At 40.2% G+C, this 26,910-nt stretch overlaps 3 protein-coding genes across 7 annotated transcripts; 1 reads left to right on the plus strand and 2 right to left on the minus strand.

Annotated features, from left to right (window-relative positions):
- Positions 1-7,980: 7,980 nt before the first annotated feature.
- LOC115673433 (type I inositol polyphosphate 5-phosphatase 4) lies at positions 7,981-12,890 on the minus strand. Of its 4 annotated transcripts, none has more exons than XM_056314308.1 (12): positions 12,147-12,890; positions 11,721-11,792; positions 11,445-11,532; positions 11,261-11,365; positions 10,550-11,171; positions 10,259-10,452; positions 9,948-10,053; positions 9,697-9,845; positions 9,289-9,600; positions 8,801-8,876; positions 8,605-8,705; positions 7,981-8,465 (listed from the first exon to the last, which is right to left on the minus strand). In XM_056314308.1, exons 1-9 carry the CDS (start codon positions 12,241-12,243, stop codon positions 9,375-9,377), a joined length of 1,659 nt encoding a protein of 552 aa, XP_056170283.1. In that variant the 5' UTR covers positions 12,244-12,890; the 3' UTR covers positions 7,981-8,465; positions 8,605-8,705; positions 8,801-8,876; positions 9,289-9,374. The 4 variants fall into 4 exon arrangements, with proteins under 4 accessions (XP_056170283.1, XP_056170284.1, XP_030451457.1 ...); XM_056314309.1 differs by having other exon boundaries at positions 9,948-10,056; positions 11,261-11,354; positions 12,147-12,888; XM_030595597.2 differs by having other exon boundaries at positions 7,981-8,460; positions 9,948-10,056; positions 12,147-12,887.
- Positions 12,891-17,213: 4,323 nt separating this feature from the next.
- LOC115673758 (uncharacterized) lies at positions 17,214-19,689 on the plus strand. Its single transcript, XM_030596015.2, has 3 exons — positions 17,214-17,446; positions 18,162-18,309; positions 18,945-19,689. The coding sequence occupies exons 2-3, from the start codon at positions 18,171-18,173 to the stop codon at positions 19,328-19,330; spliced, it is 525 nt and encodes a 174-aa protein (XP_030451875.2). The 5' UTR covers positions 17,214-17,446; positions 18,162-18,170; the 3' UTR covers positions 19,331-19,689.
- Positions 19,690-20,179: 490 nt separating this feature from the next.
- Positions 20,180-26,850, minus strand: LOC115673483 (chaperone protein dnaJ A6, chloroplastic-like). 2 transcript variants are annotated; one of them, XM_056314587.1, is made up of 8 exons: positions 26,689-26,850; positions 26,059-26,227; positions 25,844-25,976; positions 25,647-25,704; positions 22,944-22,986; positions 22,031-22,079; positions 21,465-21,545; positions 20,180-21,355 (listed from the first exon to the last, which is right to left on the minus strand). In XM_056314587.1, exons 2-8 carry the CDS (start codon positions 26,163-26,165, stop codon positions 20,492-20,494), a joined length of 1,335 nt encoding a protein of 444 aa, XP_056170562.1. In that variant the 5' UTR covers positions 26,166-26,227; positions 26,689-26,850; the 3' UTR covers positions 20,180-20,491. The 2 variants fall into 2 exon arrangements, with proteins under 2 accessions (XP_056170562.1, XP_056170561.1); XM_056314586.1 differs by having other exon boundaries at positions 25,844-25,985.
- Between the last annotated feature and the right edge of the window lie 60 nt (positions 26,851-26,910).

The following is a 26,910-nucleotide window of genomic DNA, read 5'->3' on the forward strand; positions in this document are numbered from 1 at the left end:
ATAGATATAACGTCCAAATTGAATATTGAAAATATATTTTTAAATATTCATATATACAAAGTAAAAAAAAAAATTAATCCACAGGGTTGGCACGGTTGGTTGGCCACCCGCTCAAATTCTGCTAATTGTGTGAAACTATTTGGATTTAATCGGTTCATGAGATTTGCAGGGTATTCCATGACCTTCATATAACCAAGTCTCCACCGCCATGCCCCTGCCCTTAAACTAAGGGTCACGCTAATTCCACCCAAAAACTAGCTCCATACATACCCTAAAAAATTAGATGATAAAAGTACCCTTATGAGTCATGCACCCGTTTCTGCCTTGTCAAACTCGCTTGACCACATGAAGCCGCCATTGGTGAGCTTCGCACGCTATCACCGTTATATGTCACTTGTCACTTGCCTCCGTGCCAGCTCACATCTTCGCCCTCAAATCTAGTTTGTATCTCTCTCTCTCTCTCTCTCCCCCGTCGCTCACGTGCACCACTACCCTCAACCACACCCCTGTCTCCTTCAAGCTCCAAGCACACGCGGCCGTGATCACTCGGATCGAGGCTGTTTCAGGTACTCAGATTGACCTAGGACTAAGGTTATGAGGTCTCGGGGACAACCTGCATCATCGAGCATAGGGTGATGCAAGGAGACAAAGGGAGATTGAGGAGATTGAGAGATCGAATATCAATGCCAATCAACTAATTGAAATTGATGGAGAACCCGACAGTGGCCATCATCAGCACAAAGTCTGGCCAGCCAAACGGTGGCTCTGGATTTGCACCTGTGATAACATGGTGTAAATATGGTGTCCACGAAGATGATGAAATGGTATGTATAGAACTCCTTGAAATGGTTCAACTGTGTGGTAATACGATTCACGCACTCTGGCCATTATTAGTTCAAAGTCTATTTAGAATGGAAGAAATGGTACAAAGCTTATGCCAGAAGGCAAAAACGAGTTGATATTTTTTATGAACGTTGGAATTAGCGTTGCCCTAATATTATGAATTCATCCAAGAAGAGATTGAAAGGTGACGAGTGATGGAACGTCAAAAAAAACGAGGGGTTGACTGAGGATTCTGTCTGTTTCCTGATTATGCCTTGAATGAGAAAATCATTTCCAAAAAAGCAAACCCTAAAACAGTAAAATCTGCAGAATTCTGAGAGAGATCTACGACTGCAGTTCTCTCAAAAAAAGATACCGAATGACAAATGCTCTACGCCAAGCATGACTCACCAGTGAGATCACCCGACTCATTGAAGAAAGCTCCTGCTCCTTATTCATTTTATGTTGTCATTTTTTTTGCAGATTCTCTTCTTTGTTGTTTCGTCAAACTGAGAAATTGCATCAGCAACTGCCACTTAATCTCGACCTCGTGCGACATGGGAAGTGGGAGTGCTCTGTGAGCTCTCTCGCTACTGACTGACACCTTGTTCTACAAGGAAGATGAACTCAGATCTTGTGGAGAGCTATGAAAGAAGATCAAATGACATCACTCGTCTCTCCACCTAATTCAATGCTCATTTTTGGCTGATCTCCCATTATAGTAATATTCAAAGCCCAGCTTTATTTTCCACGTCTTTTAAAGTAATCGCTACTTTTTTCCGATTTTTTTCCCATTTTACAAATAGATCGGGTGATATTTTGTATTGTTTATAATGTCGCGTGTGCTTGATCATGACTATCAGAATCATCATTTACCCATTATTATGTATCTAATTCTCTAATGATCTAGGTTCACTTGTTGAATATCTCACGATGTATTCACATCTTTTCCGTTTGTTTTCCTTAAGCGAACAACCGAAAATAATATGAAAAAGTTCGTCTAGTCTTCATATGCCGAAACCGAGTTAATATTTAAATTCAAGACCTTCCCTATATTTGAAGACTTGGATTCGACCTACTGCAAGGTCGTAAAACTTTACCCTAATAAGGAAGGTAAAGTGCGATTGGTAATATTTTAATACGCTAAGGAGTGCGATATGCTATTGTCGATCCTTTGATGAGTGACCACAAGCAACCAACATTAATCAAAGGAAAACTTTTAAAACAGCGACCTGTTCCATTGCCTATTGATGATCTTTGTCCGTGGTTTTTTTTGTTTTTTGGTCGAAATCTTTGTCCATGGTTGACAATGTACTACTATGTGTGAATGGAATAGAATGCTCCCAATTTTGTTGACAATACGAGCAAGGTCAACTTGCCAATCTGTGTTGGCACCAAATAAAGTTCTCAATATAGAAACCTAATAGTGTTGATTTTCAATTCGGCAAAGTGTTTCTTCTTAACAATTGACCATTTTTTTGTGAGGACGAAGTTGAGCCGAAAGGTTCGGTTATCCGGCGTTTATTTCGAAAGTAATGTCATTCTATTCGGCCTAAACGAATTTGCCAAGACATGAGTTGGTTCAGAGGGCAAAGATGAATTTCACTTATAAAATAATTCAATATTCCATTGTTGGTCTTGCTTAATCCTTTTGAATAAGCAAAATTCACAGCAAAGGAGGATTCTTGGCAATTGCTTGAAGAATGTCTCCTCCGAAGGATTACAATGCATGCTTTTCGAGGATAACTTTCGGTAGTCGTGTTAGGCAAAAAGCAGAACAAAAAGAAAAACATTAATTAAAGAATCAAAAACACATCTTTTGATGAGTATTTATGTGCAATTAAGGCCCAGGGAGAGAGTCAGAGCTGTCCACAACCAGAAAATCAAGTCAAGCACTTGCTTTTGGAAGATGCCTCAGCCTTATTCTTTATTAATCCTTGTTGGAAGTGTTTCAGTGGCCAGGACACAAGATTTCTTCTTTTGGGTCATGAAATCAAATGGTATTTTGAGTCAAATTTTCACATGGATCGAATTCAGATCTATGGTCCGAAGGCACGCTCCTCTTCCATTAAAAAACAAATTGTATATATCATCCGTTTTTCTCCGTATTAGTATCAAAACATGACATGTAAGGTAAGGTAATCGAGGGATGCTCCCACAGGGGTTGTGTTTTGACCTTAACCCCTGTGATCATTGCTACTCTGGGGCTCCTCCGACCAACCCTATTTAAGGATGACCGAAGGCATACGCGCCATGTTTTATGTCATGGCAACCGGACAACCCAAAGCTCTCTTGTTTCTCCCTATATTTTTGGGAGGGAGTATCCCCTTAAGGTTTTACATCCCCCAAGACTTAAGGAATAGACCTTAAGAGACAAAACCTTTTAAAGACATACTCAAGTCCAAAGACTTTTATTTAGCTAGCCAAATTATTGACACGCGATGTACGTCATGTCAATTCGAAACACTACAAGAATCATGCATAGTATCACCTTGAGGATTTTTCTTTGTATTTTGAGTTCTATTTCAAACGGGTCTCGTCTAATATCGTCAATCCCAGAAAATATCGGCAATCCAAAAATAGTATTAATATGTTAAAGGTGATCTATTTTACTCAAAATAAATAGTATGAGCATTTTCTTCGGATAAATGCACGGCGACAGTTGGAGGCCCACGAGTCCCTAATCCGTGGGACGATGGAGCCACCAATCTCTTGGCACAGGTGTACCACACAAAAGTTGTCAAATCTTACCATGAGAGATGTTATTTTTATATTAATACCTGGTGAGACCAAAATATAGATATAGAGAAACGAATCAAATCGTACCAAGATTCATGGTGGGGGGGTCTCAAATTCCAGCTCTCTACCATATTAAATGAGTTACTAAATTAATTAAATAATTGCTCAAGGATTTGCCCTGTCTCCACCAAGGCACCAACCTTTGATCAATGCTGTCTCCTTCTCAGGCAGCTTGTCTCTAGCAAAGACATGTGAGGTCGGCTGCCGAAAAAGATGAAAGAATAATACCAGTTTGGCCAAGTGGGTCACCAATTGTTGGCTCATGTTGAGGAAACTTAGGGTTATTGATGAGTGTTATTCAGTCATTAATTTTTGAAAAAAGAATTGGATGGTAGGGAAGAGCTGATAAAAATAAGCTATAGTTAGGTAAAAGTGCATAGAGACTAGTAAATAATGGAGAAGTATTTAATGCAAAGTAAGACCGGATCTAATTTAGTTTGTATATACGTGGCACGTAAACTCGTATACGAACGAATTCGAGTGCATTCAAAGACCCCCCGGCTTTAGGTCAAATCTCGATTCCGCTCGAAACTTTTTTTTTTATCTGAAAAAGATCCATAACTATCACTCTAATCCCAAATCTGTCCACGTATCCAAAACTTCGCCACCAATTTCTTTAAGATTATTAACATCATGAGGTTGTTGTTGTTGTTCCATACGAAGGTAAGAATGTTGACGAAGACTCGGATTCAGAAAATGAACCTCCGACCGATCCTGATATTAATAATTTTGGAAAAATCGGTGGCGACTTTTGGGCGCGTTGGCAAATTTGGGACTAGAGCGAAAGCCATGAATTGTTTTTAGACAAAAAAACAAGTTCGAGCCAGAATTAAAATTAAATCTAAAATTGAGTGTTTTTTTTCTTTTGGAAACTCCATTCGAATGTACGAGGGATTTTGACCCAAAAAAAGAAGAACATATGATGGACAAAAAGCCGTTTCCCGTTTTCGTGCACGCGGGCGTCCTTGTCTGAAACTTAATCAATACTTTTCACCTCATGTGAAAAATTTGTCACCCTGAGTTTTAGCCCAGTGACCAAAATATTTCATGCAATCGATTTAAAGACAGTAGTACGTGAATTCCCTCCTGTTCTTGTCGAGTCGAGGGTGTCCTCAGTCTAATTTGGGGCAATCCATAAATGTGCGACACTTCGACAGGACCAAGAGTTCTTCCCCTTTTTTATGTAAAATAAAAAAAAAATTCATTACTTTGTAATGTCAACATGGTAAAACAATTTGCCCCCTGCAAAATTATTGTCCATTACATCTGTCATTGTCAACCCACGAAATAATCTGTGCGAAATAATAAAATTAATTTTTTTTTGAAAAAAATTGTGGGTGCAATAAATGGTTATTGAGCTGATTTTCCTCTACATATTTTGTTAGTTTTATTCGAAGATATTTTGAACCGAAAGGTCAGATTTGTGTTTTAAATGGGTTGATTTTTCAATGACACCTATACGTTTTGACTGTGATTTTCTTGTGCTTTAGCTTTGATATCAATAATCTTCAAAACCTAAGATAAAGGTACCCCATTTTAGGCTAAAGTTAACTGACCATTAGATCGTGGACGGCCCTCCTGGTCGACTCTAAAATATCATTTTTAACCAACAAAAAATGGCCAAAGAAAAATAATAATATTTAAGAACCGTTGTCCTATATACGAACAAACGAAACCGTTGTGCTAAATCGATAAATCCTGGAGAATACATTGAAAACCGATTTTTAATATGTTTGTACATATAAACATAAACTCATATATTTACCTTAGACAAATAAATTGGCTTTTCAGACTAGCGGAGAATATTTCGAGGCAAAAATCAGTGAACACGATGTTTGGAAGTATCAAAGCACAGATTTTGTTAACGAGTATCCGGTCAATTTTCAACAAATAGATCGAGAAGATTTGGAAATTCTTTAGATTTTTTTAATTTTTTTTTTTTGCATCGTTAATAATCGATGCTTCACAAATCGAAGTACAGTTTTTATTAAATTCCAGAGACGACCCTCTTGTCTATGATGTGTTTGACATTCTATATTAGACTGTCAACAGCAATGTCAGGTTACGTATTGGTGGGAGTTGTTGACCAGAAGAAGCAAAACGCAACTGGGTAAGTCGTGTAGGTCAATTGAACCAGCTGGATAGCTACACGCGTTCATGCGCATCGACCCAATTCACCATCCACAACGCTTTTCACTTCCTGGTCAATTCAATGACGACCAGTAGTATGTAGCTCATTAATAAGTGGCATTCAAGTTAGGGTTTTGCAGAGTACCAATGCCCCAAGTTTGACTTTTGTGTGTGTTTGTCTATATCTAGAGAGAGGCAATCCGTATCTAGAGATCCATAGGTATGCGGCCGTGCTGATAAAATAATTGAGGGGTGGGAATATTAATATGACAGGTGCGAGTTCGTCTCTCGCGCTCTGTAAGAGACAGAGCAAAAATCAGAAAGTGAAAAGAGTTAAAGATGGGACAAACAAAAACCAATATCTAGAGGCAGTTATTAAACATATTTTAAGCGAACATTTGCAGAAAGTTTATGGTTTTCGAAGTGTTATTTTTTTCTCATGTTATGTTTAATTCCTGTCTTGAAAATTAAAATATTCTTAATTAAGCATGTTTAACAAGTGTCATGAGATCACTCAATCACGAGAGCAATTAATACATTGAGAATTGCGATATTTTCCTTATTTGATTGCTTGACAAATATCTTGGGACACCTTCTTACTGTGAGTCTCAGAGCGCTCGTTAAACATTTAAATAAAGAAATATTGTCATTTTCAATGTGGACATTAGTAGGACTCCTCCTTTAATGCTCCCTCAATTTCCCACATAAATAGCATTTCGTGGGGAAAATTGTCAAATCAGTCCTAAACCTATTGTACAGCGGCCAATTCAGTCCTAAACCTTTTAATTTTGCCAATTCAGTCCTAAACCTTTCTAATTCTTGCCAATTTAGTCATTCCGGCCAATTTTGATTAGCCGGCGCTGACGTGGCCGCCGGCCGGCGACGGCCGTCCGGCCAACGCTGACGTGGCAATTTTTTAACATTTTTTTTCAATTTTTTAATCTTTTTTTTTCTTTTTTTTTCTGATTTCTTTCTCTGGCCGGTCCGGCGACCGGCGAACCGAGGCCTGCCAGAGGGGAGGGCCGGCAAGGTCGACCTCGCCGGCCCTCCCCTCCGGCCGGCCGCCGGTTGCCAGACCGGCCAGAGGAAGAAATCAGAAAAAAAAAAAAGATTAAAAATAATAAAAAATTGCCACGTCAGCGTTGGCCGACGCCGGCCGGCGGCCACGTCAGCGCCGGCCGGCCAAGATTGGCCGGAAGGACTGAATTGGCAAGAATTAGAAAGGTTTAGGACTGAATTAGCAAAATTAAAAGGTTTAGGACTGAATTGACCGCCGTACAATAGGTTTAGGACTGATTTGACAATTTTTCCGCTTTTCGTGCTCTTCTCTTAGTTTGTTTTAATTCCTTTCTATTCTAATTCTTTTTTTTTTTGGTCGGAATCTAATCTAATTCAATAAGGTGCTAAAAAAAACTCAAACGAAGCAATCTTCCTTCATACTCGTGTATCCCGCGACGACATAGCTTCTCACACTGCATGCAAATTATTAAAAGGTCAAGTTTTCCTCCATCCCTAATTGGAGGAGAAACCAGTATTCTAATTGGAAGTTACAATCAACATGAACGTCGACCCATTCACATTCAATTAAGTTTGCATGTTAGTACTCTGTAATTTACATAACTCACCGATTTATGATACAATTGGAGGAAAATATAGCTCATAATTAAATTATGACGGATAAATTACTACATGAAAAGGAAGGTGAGTGCCCACTTCAACATTAATGACACAAGTACAAAGGTCATTCTGCATTCGAGTGAAGAGCGGATCCAGCTATTTCTGAATTTATGCATGGTGACGAACTCCAATTGTAAATTCGAGATTAATTCGGTCGTACCGGAATGTTTTTTCGCCTCCGTATAAGAGGATCCGTAACAAAAGACGAGATTCAAACACTAGATTATCTTGCCTCCAAATGTTAGGGAGTTCCTCTATTCAATCATTTTCCTTCTTCTTGTTGCTACATATATCGTTGGTACATATCTTCTCTTTGTTTCCCGAGCTATACATGAGCGAGGTCATTGGAAAAGTCGAAATTTGAACATTTGTGTGCTTTGTCAAAATTTCTGCATCGAAAAAATAATGAATGGTGTGGATACACACTAACCTATACTCATAAACAGTCTTGTCATAAGGTGTTACTGGCCCCTTGTTGACCAAAAGAGACCATTTGACAACGGAGAAAACAAAAACGGAGGGATCTTACAAAATACAAATGACGATCCACTGTACAAAAAACCTGACAACCATGTAAGCAGTGCAAGGCTCTGGCAGAGTTTTTGCTTTTCAACACACCACAAGATAGTGAAACCTGCAAATGACCCCGCTTTATTTCAAGAGCTCTCTTTTTAGGGTCGAGGCATGACAAAGCCTTGCAAAAAGCTTTTTCCCAGTAAATTCATTTTCAACTGCTGCAAAAGAAAAGGGAAAAAAAGAATGAAGGCCCAGAACAATCATATGCATCGAACTTCTTTATTCCACTACTATTGACCTATGAATTGGTTGCAGAGATACACATCATCTTTCGCTATCTCTCTCTGTTAAAAGTCACCCTCGGCCAAAAACTGAGAAATGCTCATGATAATTGCATTGAATCAGAAGGTTGTGCTGTTCTCTTCATCCCAGAAATTCCCCTACTTTGATCTGGAGAAGCACTTTTCAGAAAACTCCAATGCTTCCCACTAGGCTGAACTTTGATCTTTCTAAAGTCTATCCTGCATATTTTGCAAGCTTCAAATCACTTTTCATGGAAAAACCTTCATAAGGGTATGCGTGACATTTGCTTGATAGGCAGGTATAGAAACCGAATTCGAAAAGCTATTATGGTTATATAAATGAGGACAGCTCATTCACCTCATGACTTGCGATTTCTTGCTGAGTGTAGTGAGTTTCTCCCAACAGATGACTCCAGAATTCATTAAGGTAGCATTGGCGGCAAAATGCAAATTAGGAACCTGTTATGACAAGGCAAAGGTATGTCTAGTCTTGGAGTGCCCAGCTGAGGAAGAGCACTTGAGGCAAAGCAAGAAGCGAAGTAAAAAGAACCAACCTTGTATTTGATTTAGGGGCAGTGGAATGTGTCCTTGTCATTTTCTGGGAACGCTAATGTCTGTCGCAGCGTCCACCTGCAAATTACACCGGATCAGAGATGAGAACTGAATTGAGTGAATATTTGTTTTAACAAAACTTCGATAATGGAAGAGGATGATTGTCTAAATAGCTAAACAGAACTTGTCCAGATGTTTATTCGGCATTCAAATAATGGTTACAGAAGTCAGAGCATCATTATAATCCACCTCATCTGAAAGGTCGAGACCAATCTATTAACATTCGGCTCTTGTTGATGAAATTGAACACCATAAAATTTAAAAAGAGGAAATTTCAGTCGTTAAAGCTACACATACAATAGCAATAACAATAAGAGAGATCATATTGTTAAACAGCTAGTTGTAGGATGGAATCAATATGAGGATTGGAATCACAATTAAATGAAACGAATTGTACAGATGTTTCTTCATCATCATTTAACTGTGATACCTCGATAGATGCTGTAGTTGTTAACTCTTTGTTTTCTTGTCGAAGACTCCAAGTTTCCAATTCGAGTTTGATGAAGATTCCATCCCTCAATAGAAATTGACATCCACGTATCCATTTGAATAGGGCAACAATTCTTCTACCTCGATCCTGGAACTAGCGCAGCTCATGTTTTTTTTTATTCGATTCCGGTTTATGTACTCAACCTCAGCGAAAAAAACGCCATATACCGGTCTATGGTCAGAGAACTTCGACTCTCCACGCACATAAGATAACTGATTGAGGCCTCTACCGTACCACAATATACGATCACACCTGCATGTGACGGTAGTCGAGAGATGATGTGATGATGGGAAATACGGGTCTAACCCGAAGAGGATTCTGCCATATAAACTGAGACAAGCAAATTACCATGCTGGAGTCCTTCGCTTTTCCCGCGGGTGCCTATCGTCTCCAGCATATCTGTCAGAATTGTTTGAATACTTGTATGTCGGAGGAAAATAAATGTTCCCTTCATTCCACCCCACAAAGACGCGCCCACCTCTCTGTTCTCTATGGAGCTGAGAATTGGGCAAAATCTTAGATTGACTGAATTCACCGTTCCTAGTACATAAAGAAGACGATAAAAGGAATGTTTCATTGGAAATAGCAAGGCAACATACCTGATCATTCTCCAGCAGTGCTCTCCAGTTTCGCATCTCGACGAGAGCCTTTGCAGATCGGTATGATAACGCGATCCTGTAATTCAAGTCGCCCAACCAAATAATTCTACTGCATTAAGATGAACAACACAAGAAAGTAAGAAAAACTGGCAGTGGGTTTGCAAATCTGACTCACTTCTAGTGATTTAAATGGTAGGGACTCAATCAACTGGCTACTAAAAGCAGAAAAAGCATGCTCAAAAATTTATTCGAATCGGTGATACCAAGTCGATCTTGATATTCAGTAGCAAATTAGAGGCAAAGAACCTTACTCATGCTCGAGAATTGTTTCAGGAGAATTTTCATCGCCCATGCTGTGGACTCGGGGAAACCTTGTTTTCCTGAGAATCTCCATGACATCCGAGTTTCTCCTCAGCTCATCCCCTTCCTTCTCCCCAGATGTTAAATGACTGCAGATGAAGCAAAAGCTCGTTTGGTGCACAGACATGCTAATCGAAATCGAACCCTGAGAAAATCCAGAGGAAAAGAATTTGTCACACTTCATCCTAGACTCGTCCTGTGGCTTACGAATCAATGAATGTGTCAATGAGCAGGGAACGGACCTTGTTTCCAAGATAACCCATCAATCCTCTTCCTACACATGAAACTTTCAAGTTGCGAACATGGTCTCTAAGCTCGCTCCTCACCCATATTGTGAGGAATATCCCCACCATTTGCTTGCTCGCAACCAAACAGTACCTAGATTGGACCATCTGATTCTCTCTATCCTCATTGAAATTTGACCTGTTATAGGTTGTTGGTGAGTAGTAACCATGTCCTGGGGAATCAGTTGGCCCGGTTTCATCATCAGACGAACACCATCTGTAGTTGGGATCATAATCACTCGACCTGTGTCCGAACATTGCCCGGTCGCAAACACTGAATCTTCGGTCAAGCCGTGGTTGCTGTGGCAACGACATCTCATGATCCATTCTCATGCTGTGACTCAAGGATTGGAAAGACCGGCGGTGGAAGAAGGATGAAGCCTTCTGTCTCGTGGACCCTTCGAAGTCAACATCCAACTCAACGATCGGGTCAGGAATCGGCGAAGGCGTATGGCAGACACCGCTGGTCCCAGGAAGACTGTTCAAGGTCCTCCTTATGAGAGCGTGCCATTTCTTGGCCGGGCCATTGTCTTCTGTTCCCAGAACATTACCGGCATTTAAAGGTACTATTTCTTGAAACCTGAAAGCCAGAGGAGTGATTAGCAGAGCATCGCATATTCGGAAAATTCTACGACATCAATTAAATCCAAATTGAATCGAAGAATGTACCCAAGGACATATATATCCGCAGGAGGCGAAGTATGGAGCCACTCGTCAAGGTTCAAATAGCTAGGAGGAGATTTCCCAGCCACATTCCATGTAGCTACAAAAATTCTGTCTTTCAATATTAGCACAATGTAGAAAGATTCATCGTTCGCCCCTGGAAAAACTCAAAGGAAAAAAAGAGACATACCGATAATTGTGCACATCTGTGACTTGCGAGGCATCAAGGTCAATCTTACCTCGCCGGGCTCGGTCGGAGTTTCTCTTGTTAGATCTCTCTGCCATCCCAAGTGGGGTTTATGAGAGATTAGTAAAAGTTTAAGGGAAGCCATATCATCTCAAAAAAAAAACTAAAGAAAGGGTTGAGCTGAATTAAAGCATTGACTGGGTTGCTAGATTAAGGTGTGGAATAAAGGTGAAGTGGTCCTCCACAAAGAAATTAAAGAAGATGTCAATACAAGTGCACCTGTTTTGCTTTTCTTGATTTTGCATGCCTCTCTCCTCTCTGAATTGATGTCCCCTGGTTCTTCATCAACGCCTGAAAAAGAAAAACGATGAAGTCATTAAAGCTGCTCTCTCTCTCTCTCTCTCTCTGGCACTGTATGTTTTGTGGCATAACGCCTAATGAATAGTCATCAGAAAAAACCAAAAAAAAGATGGTTCATTAGTTACAACTAATGGCCACAAATAAGTTCCAGAGCCAAAAAAAGAGAGAAAAAGGGAATAGAAACAAATGGCAGATCTTGAGCTGCGTATGGAAGGGAAAAAGAAGACCCTTCATTAGAACAGTACCAAGAAGTTGAGGAACAAAAGCAACAGTATTAATTGTATAAGACCAAACCCAGAAAATAAAAGGTGAACAAAAAAACCAAGAGATATGATGGGTCATCACCTCCGTAAACGATGTCATCAGCTTGAAAATCCACGGCTTTGCTTTTGATGTTGAACCATTTCTTCACCAATGTCTTTGGCCACGAAAGCTTCGCCATTTATAGTAAGCATTAGCAAATGATGATAAGGAGATCAGAGAGAGCAAGAGAGGGAGAGTCACTGTATGATCATCTATCTTCTCGCCAAAAGGGGTTATAGTGACTTCCCTAGTTCTTGAATTGCAAAGGCTCAAATTGACAAATTTGAACCTACAACACAAGGAAGAAGGAACGAACAGGAATACAAGAACGAAGGGGGTCCGGAGTGACTGTGACTTGTGGGCGACCTTTTAATAGACGGAAAAACAGAGCAAAAAAAGAAGAGAGAGAGAGAGAGAGAGAGAGAGAAGAGATGTACTTCCCTCGATTTCAGGTGATGGGGAAATAATGAAATAATAAGGATTTTACATTGGAAATCTCAGCTTTTGAACATTTTCGACTTTCTGGGTTTAATGAACAGAGCAAAGGAAAGAAAAGGAAGAGCGACCCCACTTGGGTAATACGGGCCTCACTTTCTTTTTCAATGTTCACTGGTAGAGGAAACACTAGTTAAAACAGAGGTAAACAAGAAGAACAAAGAAGGAGAAAGAGGGGTAACGAGAAAGGACGACCAATGATGCGTGGGAGTAAGAATATGAGATTCCGAGCGTGGAACAAGACAATGCGAGCGAGAGCGAGAGAGAGAGAGAGAGAGAGAGTTTCTTGCAACTAAAAACCTCGTTGAGTTGGGGGTACAGAGGCAGAGCAAAGTATCGAATTTGAAGAGGAATAAAGTGCAGAGAGAGAGAGAGAGGTCTCGGCTCGCTCAAGTTTTTTTCTTTTTTTCTTTAAAGTTCCAATCCAAGAGCTGGCCGAAGCTTGGGTACTTGGGAAGAGACAATGGTCTTTTTCCCCTTTCCTTCTTGTTTTTTTTTTCCGGTCAAAAGAATAGATACAGGGGGCAAAACAAATTCCCAAATTTTTACTAATTTTAATATTCACAATGGCTTGACTGCACCTCAAAACAGAATATTATATACAATATAAAGCAATTGATAGAAATACTGTGTTTACTCATTTAATGAATGTTACAGTGTAAAAAGTAAGTAGATTCCTAACATATGATTCACTTAGTCTAGTAAAACGAGTTCATGCGATACCCATTATCTATTGTGACCGGTCAAAACGGATCGGATCTGTCGGGTCAACTTTTTTTATGTACCTTTTTTAATATTTTGCTATCCAGATTTGTCTTGCTTTCTCTAACTAGATGGATATTTTCTTTTCACTCCCTTTGCAAAATCAGGTTGGGCTTGCCTCATTCACCATGGCAGAAGGTGAAAGAGGGAGTAATAAAGTACCTAAAAGATTTTATCTTGTTGCTTAAACCCCGCTTTGAGATTAGAGATTAGATTGAAAAGTTTAGTCTTTTGACGTCGCTTCTTGAGGAGAATGTTGGCTACGCTTGCAAATTTGCAGGGGAATGTTGAGGACAGTGTTCATAGCAATGTCCCAGAATTTTCTTGAGAGAATAGAATTTTTGGGGTTTGAGCTGTGAATGGTTGAACCAGACCAGGGAAGAAGACATATCAGCTACATGCTTGTGCTTTGTGAGAGAGATTCAGAACTCCTAGTGTGGTCTCCTGTCTAACTTCACCTTCTATGTATCTGTTTCTTTTATTTATAATTTAAACAAAGGGAACATTATCTGTTGCTTTCAAGCATAACAAATTCCATGTATGCTATGGAATTTTGAGTCTCTTTTGACCCAATCTAGACATGTGTCCAAGAGAACCAAGACAATGGTCCCATTTTTTTTGGTTCATTGTAAACTCCATTAAGATTGGGCAACCAGCAACATGAGAAAGTGCATGAATTACTGGGGAAGTTTCTTGTGCACGGGAAGCTGCAACCCCTAATGGGAAAAAGTGCTTAAGCACAGAGAAATAGGATCTTGTTAGGGCATTTGGAGTTCAAGGCCACTGCAATCTTCTTGGGTCTTGGAGAAAGCAAGCATTTTTAATTGAATTCAACCCAATATATGCATATTCATTAGCTTATGAGGCCAAAGCAATTTCTTGGATTTTGCTTCCAGGCTTGCTGTCCCAATTGACTAATATTAATCCACACATGCTGCATGTGGGATACTGTGTCCGGTTCCCCTAAACTAATTTTTCCTCCCTTTTTTTTTCACATTTCAAAGCTCTTGGCAATCAAGTAGATTATTAGTTTAAAAGCCCAAGAATTAAGTTAATTTAATAGGAAGAGACAGCAAAGCAGTCCATAGAAAGCCCTAATCTTCATAATTTACAAATTGGGAATCCATAACGAACTATGTTGATAGAGCAAGCTAATCACTACTCGTAGGGTGAAGCTTCCACTACTAGCATTTGTAGCCAATTTGAATAGTCATTGTATCAAATGTTATAGGTAGATCCATGTTTTGCCATATGCATGTTATTAATCAATCAAGAAGGTAAGAAATACATGTGGCCTGTCATTTTCTTTTAACTATAGTAAATAATCTTCCTATGTGTAGAGAGAGAGTGAGAGAGAATGTGCTCCTTTTCCATGAACTTCTTTCTTCAATCATAGTGTTGATTTATTTCCCAATTATTACTCGGGCTAATAGATATGCCACCAATAATTGAAAAGGCAAACATGCCACAGTTGTTGACTTTTACTGCTTTAGGATTGAACGGGGGCACATGCGCGTCCAAATTTAACATAATTCATCATATCATAGGAATTCATAAGAGGGAACTTTTTATTTGGACCCGGGACCAATACACCATAACCACAATCACAATCTTGATCTGGTAGATCCCTCGTTAGCCCTTATGTGGACTACTACAAGATCAACGGATGTGATATCATGTGATCCATAAACCTAAATCTGAGTAAAAATTTTCTTTATGCGAGGCCCATATTATCTAACAATTACGGTGAATAGGGTCCACGTTCATTCGTCTTGCCCAAGAAAAATATCTATAACGTGAATGGAGGGAGAAAGAGAGAGAGAGAGAGAGAGAATGATATGATTCGGCATGACAATTCCTTAGATATCATTTTGTTCATCTTGAAATCGGATTTGAAAGAATACGGATCATATTACTAGGTTTTCGTATTTGCAAGACCCAATTTCAAAAGGCAAAGTTCTTGTCTACAAGCGAGAGATTGGGTGGTCTTAGAGCAGCCTAAATTTTGCGTGGACACACGTATCTTCCATCACATTTCACCATATGTTAAAGATCAATTTGGATTAAGGTCAAATTAAAGCCTCAACACCAAAGCCAATATCCCTCCAATGACAGCAACCCTCCTCCTCTTGCCATCACCACTATCTACACCTCGTTCAAAGGCCACGCTGCAACGTAAAGACAGGGATGATAACCATTCAAATAAAGAGCATAATATCATGGTCGATGCTTTACGAAACGATTCATGGTGGTGTTCTCCCTCTCGGGCCTCTCTATGTTTCTGTGGATTGATGCGATTCTCCAATGTTGCGCAATCAAAATGGAAAAAAAAACATCGTCCAAACGAAGTTAGTATGCGTTTGTACAGTTGAGAGAATGCAACTGCTAGCACATAGACAAAGGAATTTAAGATTCTAAGGAAGCATGTAGGAGATCCGTGCTCAGTAATTTCATGTCAATCACAAAGATTTCTAGAATGCGCAAAAGAAAATCTAGTCTCGAAAGGTACCGAAACATAGTCATGCCACCGTGTGGGAACGACGACTGTTGTTCATTATAAGCTGAATGGTTGGAATTGCTTGACTCATTCTGGCATTGTATGTACTCGATTCGTGGTTGGTTTTGTGGCTTGTTTTCAAAATGAAGGAATGTGAACAGTGGAATTCAAGCTTTAACGGCTGGAACTTTGTTCATAACATGACAATACGCATAGCCAGGTCCACTCCCATAGATCAAGAGATTCTCTTTTGACACTGACTTGGGACTTGGTCAATTCCCTTTGTCTTAGAAGAGCTTCCACTCGTTCTTTGAATCACCTTATTGTCAACCTCACGAGCCTTTACCTTAAGGTAGGCCTCGAGAAGGGACCGGTCGGGTCAATTCAGGTCGGGTCGGGTGATAAACTTAAAGGTATTGATCGTTGCTCAAACTCAGGCCACCTAAAATATAAAATATATTAACTTCTTTTTTCATAAGAGTGATCGAACCTAAACGGATAGGCCCGGTCAAGCAAAATAAAAGATATGCTCGTTCGAGCTTTTGCTTGATTTTATGCTTCAGGCCTAGTGGCTGAGCCACGGCAGGCTAATAGGCCACTATGCTCATATTCGGGTCTACTTGGAAGATCTATATACAATTAATATCAAAACAACATGAAAGAACCAAGTTCGGCGTTATTTAATATGATCTAGAAAAGGTATTGTCATGAGTTTTATATAAATTGTGTTATGCATAAGAAAAACTCGCATGTAAAAATATGACCATTTAAAATTACAAGATTTATAAAGCCGTCACATTTGAGAGTTTCACACTTTCATTACTACGTCATAGTATCAAATTGGAAATCAAAAGAATATATTCTTTTGTGTGTATATGTGATGATATATTTACGACTTTGTTTCGTAAATGGTAATTTGACACGAAACATTATTAATTGACTAATGATAAGATTTGTAATTAGTCAAAAACTGAAGTATTTTCACCGAAGCAAAACATGGTGAGTGTTTTATACATGTGTAATTTGTTTCTTTTGAAAAAACGACTACGTACCCTTAAGTTAAATAAACGTGCGGGAGACGGAAATTTCAATGAAAAGCACGTAATCATGCAGAAAACTATGAGTGTTTTACTAACATAGATCATAAAAACACTGTCTTCATTTATCACTATATCGAGTCTCATTTAGGAAAATTAGTGGTCGAAAATATTTTCGGTGTCGATGAAAAGATTTACCTGTAAACTCGAAAAATCCACTTTCACCTCTGCCAGCTATCGACCGAACCACGCCCCAGCCACCCCCGCCGACCATCCCGGGGCCACCCGAGAGGCGGCCCCGCCACCCTAACGGCCTCGTGGCCGGGGCCGAAGTTCCGGGGAAACTTTCGGGTCTGGAGGTCGATCCACCACCGAACGATTGCTCGGGTACTCCAGCCGTTTCTAATGTCGTTTAGGCCCTGCCTTGGGAGCGGGCGGTCAAAACGACAGGTCGCGCCGGTCAACAGAAATAAGAAGCCACGCCATCGTTCTATCGTCTCATCGCGCGGCTCGTGGTCGTGGAATAGCCGTCACCGACGAACCCTAATTCGGTAATTCGATTTTTTCCCCCCCAGATCCTCTGCTCGTTTCGAAACTTGCAATTCCTTTGTCCGCAGTAGAATCCGCCTCTCAATTACGTGCTCGATTTCGAAGCATGTGGCTCTGTTTTGGTATAAGCGCCTTCTTGTTTGGCGATCATTTGTGTTGGATTTGATTTTGCTCAGGTAGTACTGTTATGACATAACCTTCCTGAGTATTGAGGAAAAAAATCGAATCTTTCGTCAAACACCGGCAGATTAAGTGTGGTAAATGAAGTAGTAATAGGGCAAAAGAGTGTCCTTTTGATTCATTGTTTTCAGATTTCTTGTATGCTGCAACCACTTTCTTGGCAGAAGAAAGGAAAACGAGTCTATGTTGCTCATATTCCGAATCCTAGTGCCGCTAGGGGCGGTTGACGATGGGTGGCTACCGAATGTCGAATTGCTGAATTACTTGTCGAGAAGTTCCGCTGGTCGTGTCTCGGATGGTCGTCTTTTGTGTTCCGGCAGTTGTAAAGGAAGCGTAGTGATGTGTTAGAGACCGGAAATGGCTTAGTTAGATTTCACATATTAGTCCGTCTATAGTTGGTGTTCAAAATGATAGGGGCGGTGAAAAAATTAGATTTTATTGAATGTGGCATACGTGGTTGGACTTATGTGTTCCTTCACTGTAATTGACATTTTGATTTTTGCTACGCGGTTCTTATACCTTTCCGTTGCTCTTCAGAGCTCAAATATGAAAAGGGCAATGCCTTGGAGTGATGAGGAAGAGGACTCATCTGAAGAATCGTCATCGCATTCAGATAATGAATCTGATGATGGCGTTGGGAAGACGAAAGATAAGAACAAATCTAGGAGTGAACAATCTTCCAAAGGTACTAATCTTATGTTAGCTTTGCCATTTATATAGTTAAGCTAGTTGGTATGATAAGTTCATCGCTTACATAAGGTGACAAGATGTATCATCGTGTTAATTACATGCCTTTAGTTCATGCCAACACATCTATAATTTATAAGGATTCTTTTACTCCTATCCATTTTTTGTGTAAGTATCTAATATTGCATTAAATGCATTGTTCTGTCATGAATCATTTTATTGTGTCCATGTGATGGCATTGGCTTATCTCCAACATTTTTTACCTTCTTAACCAGATATGTTCACCTCAGTCAATTAGCTAAGTGTATCTCTACAGGGGGAAAAACAAAAAGTTAAATGATCATGTCATGCATTTTCTTATTGCGTACGGATAGAGATGATATAGCCTTTGCAGAGGTATATATAGAAACCATATTTGATTAGTGGAGAATATCGTTTATCTGAATACAAAAACAGATCGATGGAGTAATTTTTTTCGTTAATGTGCACCATCATTATATTGTGGGTCCTATTGATTATGGATCTTACTCCACTTGTGGATTGTCCAAATTTTATATTTTTCTCTCCCTTCCCAGTTCAAAAGTATTAACTTCCACCAGAAAATTTAACATTGATTTAGATGCATAAATACAGGGAAATTTGGAAAGCAGAAGAGTGGTGGAATGAGTTTTGAAGCATTGAAGCAACACGGTTTCAAGGGCGGGTTATCGGTCTTAGGAGTGCCCCCTCCAAAAGTCGAGGATGACCAGAAAGACTGGTCGTGGTCCACCGGGAGGGAAGGTCGTAAGACCGAGGATGCCGATGAATCGTTCAAAGATCGGCAAAGAACAAGAGCAGCGTTAGCATCTGGAGAGCAATTGGCGGATGTTCAAACCCGGCAAGAGAAGAAGAATCTTTCCTTCTCACAGAAGGAAAAGCGGAAGAGAGAGCTTGGTCAGGCCAGCAGAGGGAAGAATTATGTCGAAGAAGAGAAGAGGCTATTGAGAGATAGTGGTATTTACTCTGGCTTCGATTCATGAACTTTGATCTTCTTCCGAAAGTATGTAATTTTGAAATATGGATTTGCTGATCAACTTCTAGCTGTTGGCCTGTACTTCCTGTGGAATGTTATCTGAAATGTAACAGAAGAAAGCGCACTCAGTCATACCTAGTAGCAGGGGTGGGGTGTAGTGATCGACCATTGTGGTTCTTGCTTTGCCCTTGAGGCGGTACGAGGGAGCATTAACAGTAAGAAGTATGACGCAACCATTTCTAAGGATACTGGTTGTTTTAATGGTTGTGGGCGTTTGTGCTACAACGATATGTTCTGCGGAGCCAAATATGGTATTTTCTGCCTTAAAATTGGATCTCTATTCATCTGTCATGAAAAATTGTTCTACGAGTTTGGCTGGGGTTGTAAATTTCTTCCGTTACTTGCCTTTCAACGATACATGGCAAACACACAGCTGATAAATGACCAATATATAGGGGGCAACATTCCACTGGATTGTGACTAGAAGTAGTATACTCATAAAGAGTAAAAATGATGACCACAAGCAATTGCACCGTCTCTTTCTCTTAACAGGGGTTGGCTAAATGATGAAACGCTTTGGTGAGATGCGACGAATGTCGAAATTACATTTCGCGCGCAAAATGATGCAGGGTCATGCACCATCCTGAGGATAGAGAATATCCAATATATATAGAGGGAAGAATATGCAGTATCTGTGAAAATTGATCGAGCTGAAAGTTCAATTGCTCATCTTATACAAAAAAGACAAAAAGATAAAAAGACTACGCAATAGACATTTCACTTGACACCAAGGAGGACCCCCCCCAATCAAGTGTAATAAGCGAAAAGGAACACTTCTCTCCGTTACAACCGGGTATGGGGAAAAAAGAAGTCGTTTGATGTTTTGTTGTCTCGAGAGACGGAGATGGCAAAATGTTTACAACAACAGAAAGGCGGAAGAAATCATTTGAGGCTCTGTTCCATCGTAGAGCAGTTCAGAAGGTCAAAATAGGGGGATTCACAAAATTTGAATCAGTAAACAATCGCCATACATGGCTCGCCCCCTCACATAACTTATGGACCTTATACATCTTGTACTAATTACTAACTTTTGTAGTTGACAAATCTATGATACCTTAAATTAAAGGGGAAAAAGAAATCGAAAATGGAAAAAGAACCAAGAAAGCCACTATCTTCTGCTGGCTGTCGCTTTGCCTTTACTTAGATCGGCGAGCTGCTCAACAAGCTTCCTCTCGTCGCTGCTCAATCTTTTCGGGATTTCCACTTGCACCCTGACCAACTGATCGCCTCTCATGTTGCTTTTGTTCAAGTAAGGAACTCCCTTCTTCGCCATCACAAGAGTCGTGTTCGGCTGCGTCCCGGCAGGGATCTTTAAATCAACCATGCCATCCACAGTTGGTACCTTGATCGTGGTCCCTAAGATCGCATCGATGTATGATACCTTGCAGGTGTACAAGATGTTTGTGTCGTCACGCTTGAGGACTGGGTCCGGAAGCACGTCGATCACAACAAAGAGGTCGCCAGGGGACCCGCCTCGCCTTCCTGCATTACCTTCTGATCGAACCCTCAGGCGACTACCTGAGTCCACCCCAGCAGGCACCTTCAAACTTATCCTTTTTGTCCTCCGAACCCGACCATCACCCGAGCATGTGTTGCAAGGGGTAGATATCTCGCCAGTACCACCGCAGGTCGAACATGTCATTACTTGCTGGAAGACACCCAATGGAGTCCTAGCTGATGTCACAACTTGGCCTTGACCACCGCATGTGGTGCATTTGGATGGAGTGGTGCCCGGTTTTGCACCAGAGCCATTGCAAGTGCTGCAGATCTCGAGGCGGGTTATTTCTATCTCTTTTTCAACACCAAAGACAGCTTCCTTGAAATTCAAAACAAGATTGTAATATTCATCCTGGCCATCAACAGGTCTGTTCCTGGAACCTCTGCCTCCCATGCCCATTCCACCCATCCCGCCCATGCCCATGCCCATGCCCTCAAAGAGAGACTCAAATATATCCATAGGATTGGTGAAATCCTGGCAGCAACAAATGATAATTCCACTATATAAATGCAAACATTGGAGCAAAAACAGAACTTCTTGACGAATCTACATGAGCTTTGATCACGAGCAGAAATTAACTTACCCCCATTCCCATGCCAGCACCTTTAAGTCCAGCTTCTCCATACTTGTCATAGAGAGACCGTTTCTCATCATCTGACAAGACCTAAATAAAGATAACTTGCTCTGTTACAATTGCCAGCAAAATTGCTGCAGCAGATTTGCAAATAAAGCACAATCGCCAAACAAGGATTTGCCAAAAAAGAGGTGAAACATAGCGTATACATGATAAGAAGTCGAATGCCTTAAAGAGAGGTGATAGAATCAAACGAAAGGCAAAAAGGAATATAAATGCTGACCCAACAATATTAGCAACTGAGCTTTTTGAAACGGTTCCCCAAAGAGACGATTTTCATATCATACCACGTGATACCTATCTTGGAGATTGGATGCATACTTCCCACTACAGTTAGCGGAAAGCTCTCTTTGGATGTAAACATTGTGTTAGAGAGCATAGATATTTTGTAAATATGCTGAAGTCCGTTTTATCTGAGGGCTTTCCAGAATGTAACATGGAATTATCCCTCCGTGCCCATCAGTGAACTTCTACCAATCCCAAAAGGATTTAAAAAAAAAAATGAGTTTGTTTACCTCGTAAGCATTGCTAATATCCTTGAACTTCTGTTCTGCTCCTGGCTCTCTGCAGCAATAGAAATAATCAGAATAATTGAGACAGCAAGGAAGAAAAAAGAAAAGAAGAAAAAAAATTTGGGAATCCACTGCATGTTCACCATCTTACTCCGGCGAAAGAGGACCTCAAAGAACTTGAAAGAACAAGATTAAGGCCCGTAATCTAAAGCTAGCAGCTAGATTTATATTATGGGTCTCAAATTCAATTCATGCTGCTAACTTTAGATTACAGGCCTCAAATTCAATTCATGATCTGCCCATGCATCCCCTGAACTAAATTCTTGTTGGACTCACTCAAAATTAGAGATGGGAAAGCACAAGTATGGACATGCATACAAAAAAACCCCAACATTGAGAACGGCTGCTTTTGGTAATATTTACTTTTGAAATCATTTTTCCCCAGAAACTAACACCAATAGATACTTGATAACATAATCATATATATAAATTATGTGAGGATGACTGAAACTGGTCACAAAGCATTAGAATTGTTAAAATGATTAATGCAACTATTCTTCTTCCATTTCTTTTTGGTAGCTGTGTGTGCGTGCACGCATGTACATGTGTGTGTACTAGAGAAAGAGGGACAGAGCACGGTCAAAGTCTATTAAAGCATGAGAAGTCCCTGCTGGTGCTGGATATTTGGTGCAACTTTTAGCAAGTAAACAAACCATGGCGAGAAACTCCCAAGTCTAACAATTATGGAACTATCACACCACAGTCAACTTTTCAATGGTAGACATTAGGTAACAGCAAGGCACATCATTAGAAATGAGAACTGATCCCAACAAAAGTTACAAAACAATATATGGCATTGACGGAGAATTAAAAGAACTCAGAATAGCATAAAAGGGAAATTGAAAAACCAACTCACTTGTTCACATCTGGATGATAATTCCGAGCAAGCTTCCGGTACGCTGCAGAGCAATGAAAGAAAAGGAAAAAAGGATTTAGCATATTCCATCTTCAGAAAGCAAGTTCAATTTAATCAAAGGACCCTCCATCATGTTTCAGAATAGACATGAAAGAACCAATAAATGTCTGCATCACAGAGAGAGAGAGAGAGAGATTTTGCAAAAGAAAATGCACCAAGATTTCATAATTTCTTCATTTACTCTTTCTTCCATTATGGAATCTAAACCCAAAGGGTGTATCGTTCTAACGCGGAGGAAAAAAGAAAACCCAATAACTGTATCCAAAGTAGGAGCCCCAAGTTTAGTCAAAACAGTCTCCTGATTGACACAAATGTCAATTTTTAAGAACCAAAGTTTCTTACGAGCAGGAGTTATAGTGAAGTTGCCATTCAAAATGAATAATATCATCAGATCTGAAATATATCTCAAGATGACACAATATACAAACCCTTATACTTTCACATCTGAATCTTAAGTAGACAGGGCTCAGGCCTCACAGTTGCGTTGCCAAGTTTAACAAAGAGTTCTGCATAATCAGAGAAATTTGATGCTTAAAAGCTGGAATATTAAGATCCCACAATAAGGGGAATAGTTATCGTTGTTCCCATCTACAAAGGAATTAAACTCAAGAGTCATGCTATGGATGTGATATCCCCGGATTAACTATCTCAATTGTCCGCTTTGGCCTGTCCCACACCGACATGGTTTTGACCTTTGGTGTGCTAATAAAGATCCAAGAATGTGGATTTGCTATTGTAGTAACGAACAAGGTAAAAATGGAGCAACACTATGGACTGAAAGCAAAGTGTACCCAAAAAGAAGAGATTTCGGTATCTTTAGTCAATTGAAAGAGCAAATACCATGGAATGGCATGCAACTTAGAAGATTAAGTGGATTGCATCAGAAACAATGGTTCATATGGGGTATGGTAAATCATAGATTTGGCTCAATCTTAAGGATAGATTGGAATGTGGTAGACCAAGTAGGTTCTATGATCGAACCTTTACCATTCAAAAAGTGCATTCAGTCAAGGTAAGTTCTTTTTTTTTGCTGCGCATCCAAAGAAAACAAACTTCAAAATGAGTCGGAGTGGACTTGTTATAGGTTTGATCAAGCAAAACCACTTAGGGTGATTTGAAAATGTAAAAAAGGATCAAAAAATGATCTGTGACAACTGTGACAGCGACGAATAACAATTCAAATGGAGAATTTCCCCAAGAGACACACAGGAAAACCACAAAGCATAGGGAGTTTACACACCTTTAGGAGAAAGCGGTACTTTTCAGATTGCACCGTGTGAGAAAGTCATTGTCACCAACCATATTTAGTGGAAAAGTCCTTGGTGGTTGTTATAAAGGTTTAAACCTTGCTTAACAAAGAAGAAGTGAAAATAGTTGATCTAGGACAATCTGATCAAATTGAACCAGATCTGGAGATACTGAGTGGTACTTTTCAGATTGCAACCACACGAGAAAGTCATTGTCACCAACCACATTTAGTGGAAAAGTCTTTGCCGGTTGTTATAAAGGTTTAAGCTTGCTTAACAAAAGAAGAAGTAAAATATTTGATCTAGGAAAATCTGATCAAATTGAATCAAATCTGGATATACTGTTTTTGGGCAGTGACACAGTAACCATAAACAATAATTTGGGATTTAAGCTGGCTAATGGACTCCAAAGTATTAGTAAAGGATTCCTAATAAACAAGGAAAATGAATCAAATTGTTATCTAACAACAAAAAAACAGAGAAGTATGCCAGTCCAAGATACTTGTTGTTGCATAATCAACTGGCAAAGAATGTCTCGTAACAATCCAATATGCACGGGGTTGACTTCCTTACTGGTGGGATTTATAATTCTAGAGCTTCAGTATCATATACAATCTTTTGTTTGACTTAGAAAACAATGTCTTATCTTTCCATGTAGGCAATACACCTAACTCTCTGCAGAAACCAAAATTACAAGATATGGCACGCAGGAATTGTGTCATGGAAAAAACACCAAGGAACATGCCATGGTCCCACTCTTTAAACTCTCTCTTTTCCATCGCCTAGTTCAAACTTCAAAGGGATGCTTCGGAAGTTACATGTACTTTATCATCAGAAACTAAAATCACTTAAAGGACATCCAAGCCAACATATCTGATTCATTTATATCTGGGGGTTCCGTAATTAGTATCTTCTTCTCAACAGTAAACCCAAAAACAAACCGCTTTGCCCCCCCCCCCCCTTTTTTTTTGGTAAAAAGGAGGCCTCAGCCTAATTTATTGTACAAAAGAATTGACTCGATCGCCTAAAAGAAAAGTTACAGATTGTTTTGGTGAGCAGAAACCAAACTCCCTATTCTCTCTAAGATCTAAAGCAAAATTATCCAAAAATTCAGCAAATTTGTTGTGCTCCCTAAACACATGTGCTATCTGAATTGTTGGATAGCTGTCCAGAATTAGACGAATTTTCCTCACCAGGTTATTTCCAACAACAGTGCCGTTATGTCTTGGATGAATCACATGAAGAAGATATATCATGGAAATGAAGAAGATAAAAAGAGGGGAAACGAGAAGCCACAATGCAGAGGATTCAAATCCAAAGAAAAAGATTCACTAGAAGAGTTAGAACCCAAGTTGAAAACCACGAGAGGGAAGAGGAATGAAAGATGTGCACATACCACTTTTGATTTCGGGTTTGCTGGCATTTCTTGACACGCCAAGAACAGAATAATAGTCCTGAAAGCATGAAAAAAGAAGGTGAGATGTTAGTTCCTTTGCATCAATGCTAGCAATCGGATTTACAGAAGAAAGCAAACTTGCACTAGCTTAGAGTACATGACAGTGAAGCAAAACAGGATTTTTATGGCTAACTCACAGAATCAGCTCTAACTACTAATCTCGCTCCCCGACGATGAGGTGACCGTCCACATGACCCCACGTAAATGGACAACGGCAATGTGCATCGAGAGAACAAGCTCGAAGACTGAGCCGCCAGTTGCCGCACATCACTGGTAAACCTGCCCAAAAAACACGTAAATAAATCTCCGAAATACCACACGACAAACGAGTGCTCACAAAACCAATGCTCACCCAAATTGCGATGGAGCCGCCCTATTCGCAGAGTAAGACCTAACCAGGAGCTGAGGACGAATACCCCATTGAGCGAAGCACGTATTTCCAGAAGGTATAACAGCCATCCAATATACTCCAGAAACTTACACAACTCGAATTGCAGCTCCTTGAGGCACCCTTCTAAAACCTGGACTACAATACAATCAGTGTCCGCTCTAAAACGAACAACGCCCCACCAATTCGCGTAAATTAGACGGGTGGTCGTGCTTGGTGAGCAGATTAAAACAGGCAAAATAAAGAGACATGGAAGCTAAAAAGGCAGAGTCCCGTGACATTTCCACGACAGAGATAGTAATTGCAGCACCCAAAACCTCTCTTTTTTCACCCCCACTTCAATTACAGACCGGGAGTGACCTAAAAGAAGAACTCGAAACATCAAAGTTTGAAGCTTCGTCATCGAACGGGGCACAGGAACGGTCGTGGAGCGTATCTACGTTCGTGTCGAGCGACTTAGAAATCGAAAACACCGATGCTAGGCGAACCAAAGAACAACCGCGTCATTCGACACTAAAACCAAATGGCTCTCGAGACTGAATACTGAATAGCACAGAGAGAGACAGAGAGAGAGAGAGAGAGAGAGAGGCGTGCCTTGCCGCCGCCGCCGTCGTCGTTGGCGTCGTCGCCGTCGCCGGAGCCGAAGGTTGGCGGTCGACGGCTGGGAGGAGGTTTTCGTGGGGGCGGGGGCGGTGGGCTTCGGCTTTGGTTCGTTCGTGGTAGGAAGCACGAGACGACGAGACGATTATGGGCTAATGGGGAACCTGATCTAGAGATTTCTTTTTTTTCTTTTTTCCTTTTTTATTTTTAAATTTT

Source organism: Syzygium oleosum, unplaced genomic scaffold (assembly GCF_021117445.2).
Source record: "Syzygium oleosum isolate NSW1041296 unplaced genomic scaffold, Sole_v2.1 Sole_v2.09, whole genome shotgun sequence".
NCBI lineage: Eukaryota > Viridiplantae > Streptophyta > Magnoliopsida > Myrtales > Myrtaceae > Syzygium > Syzygium oleosum.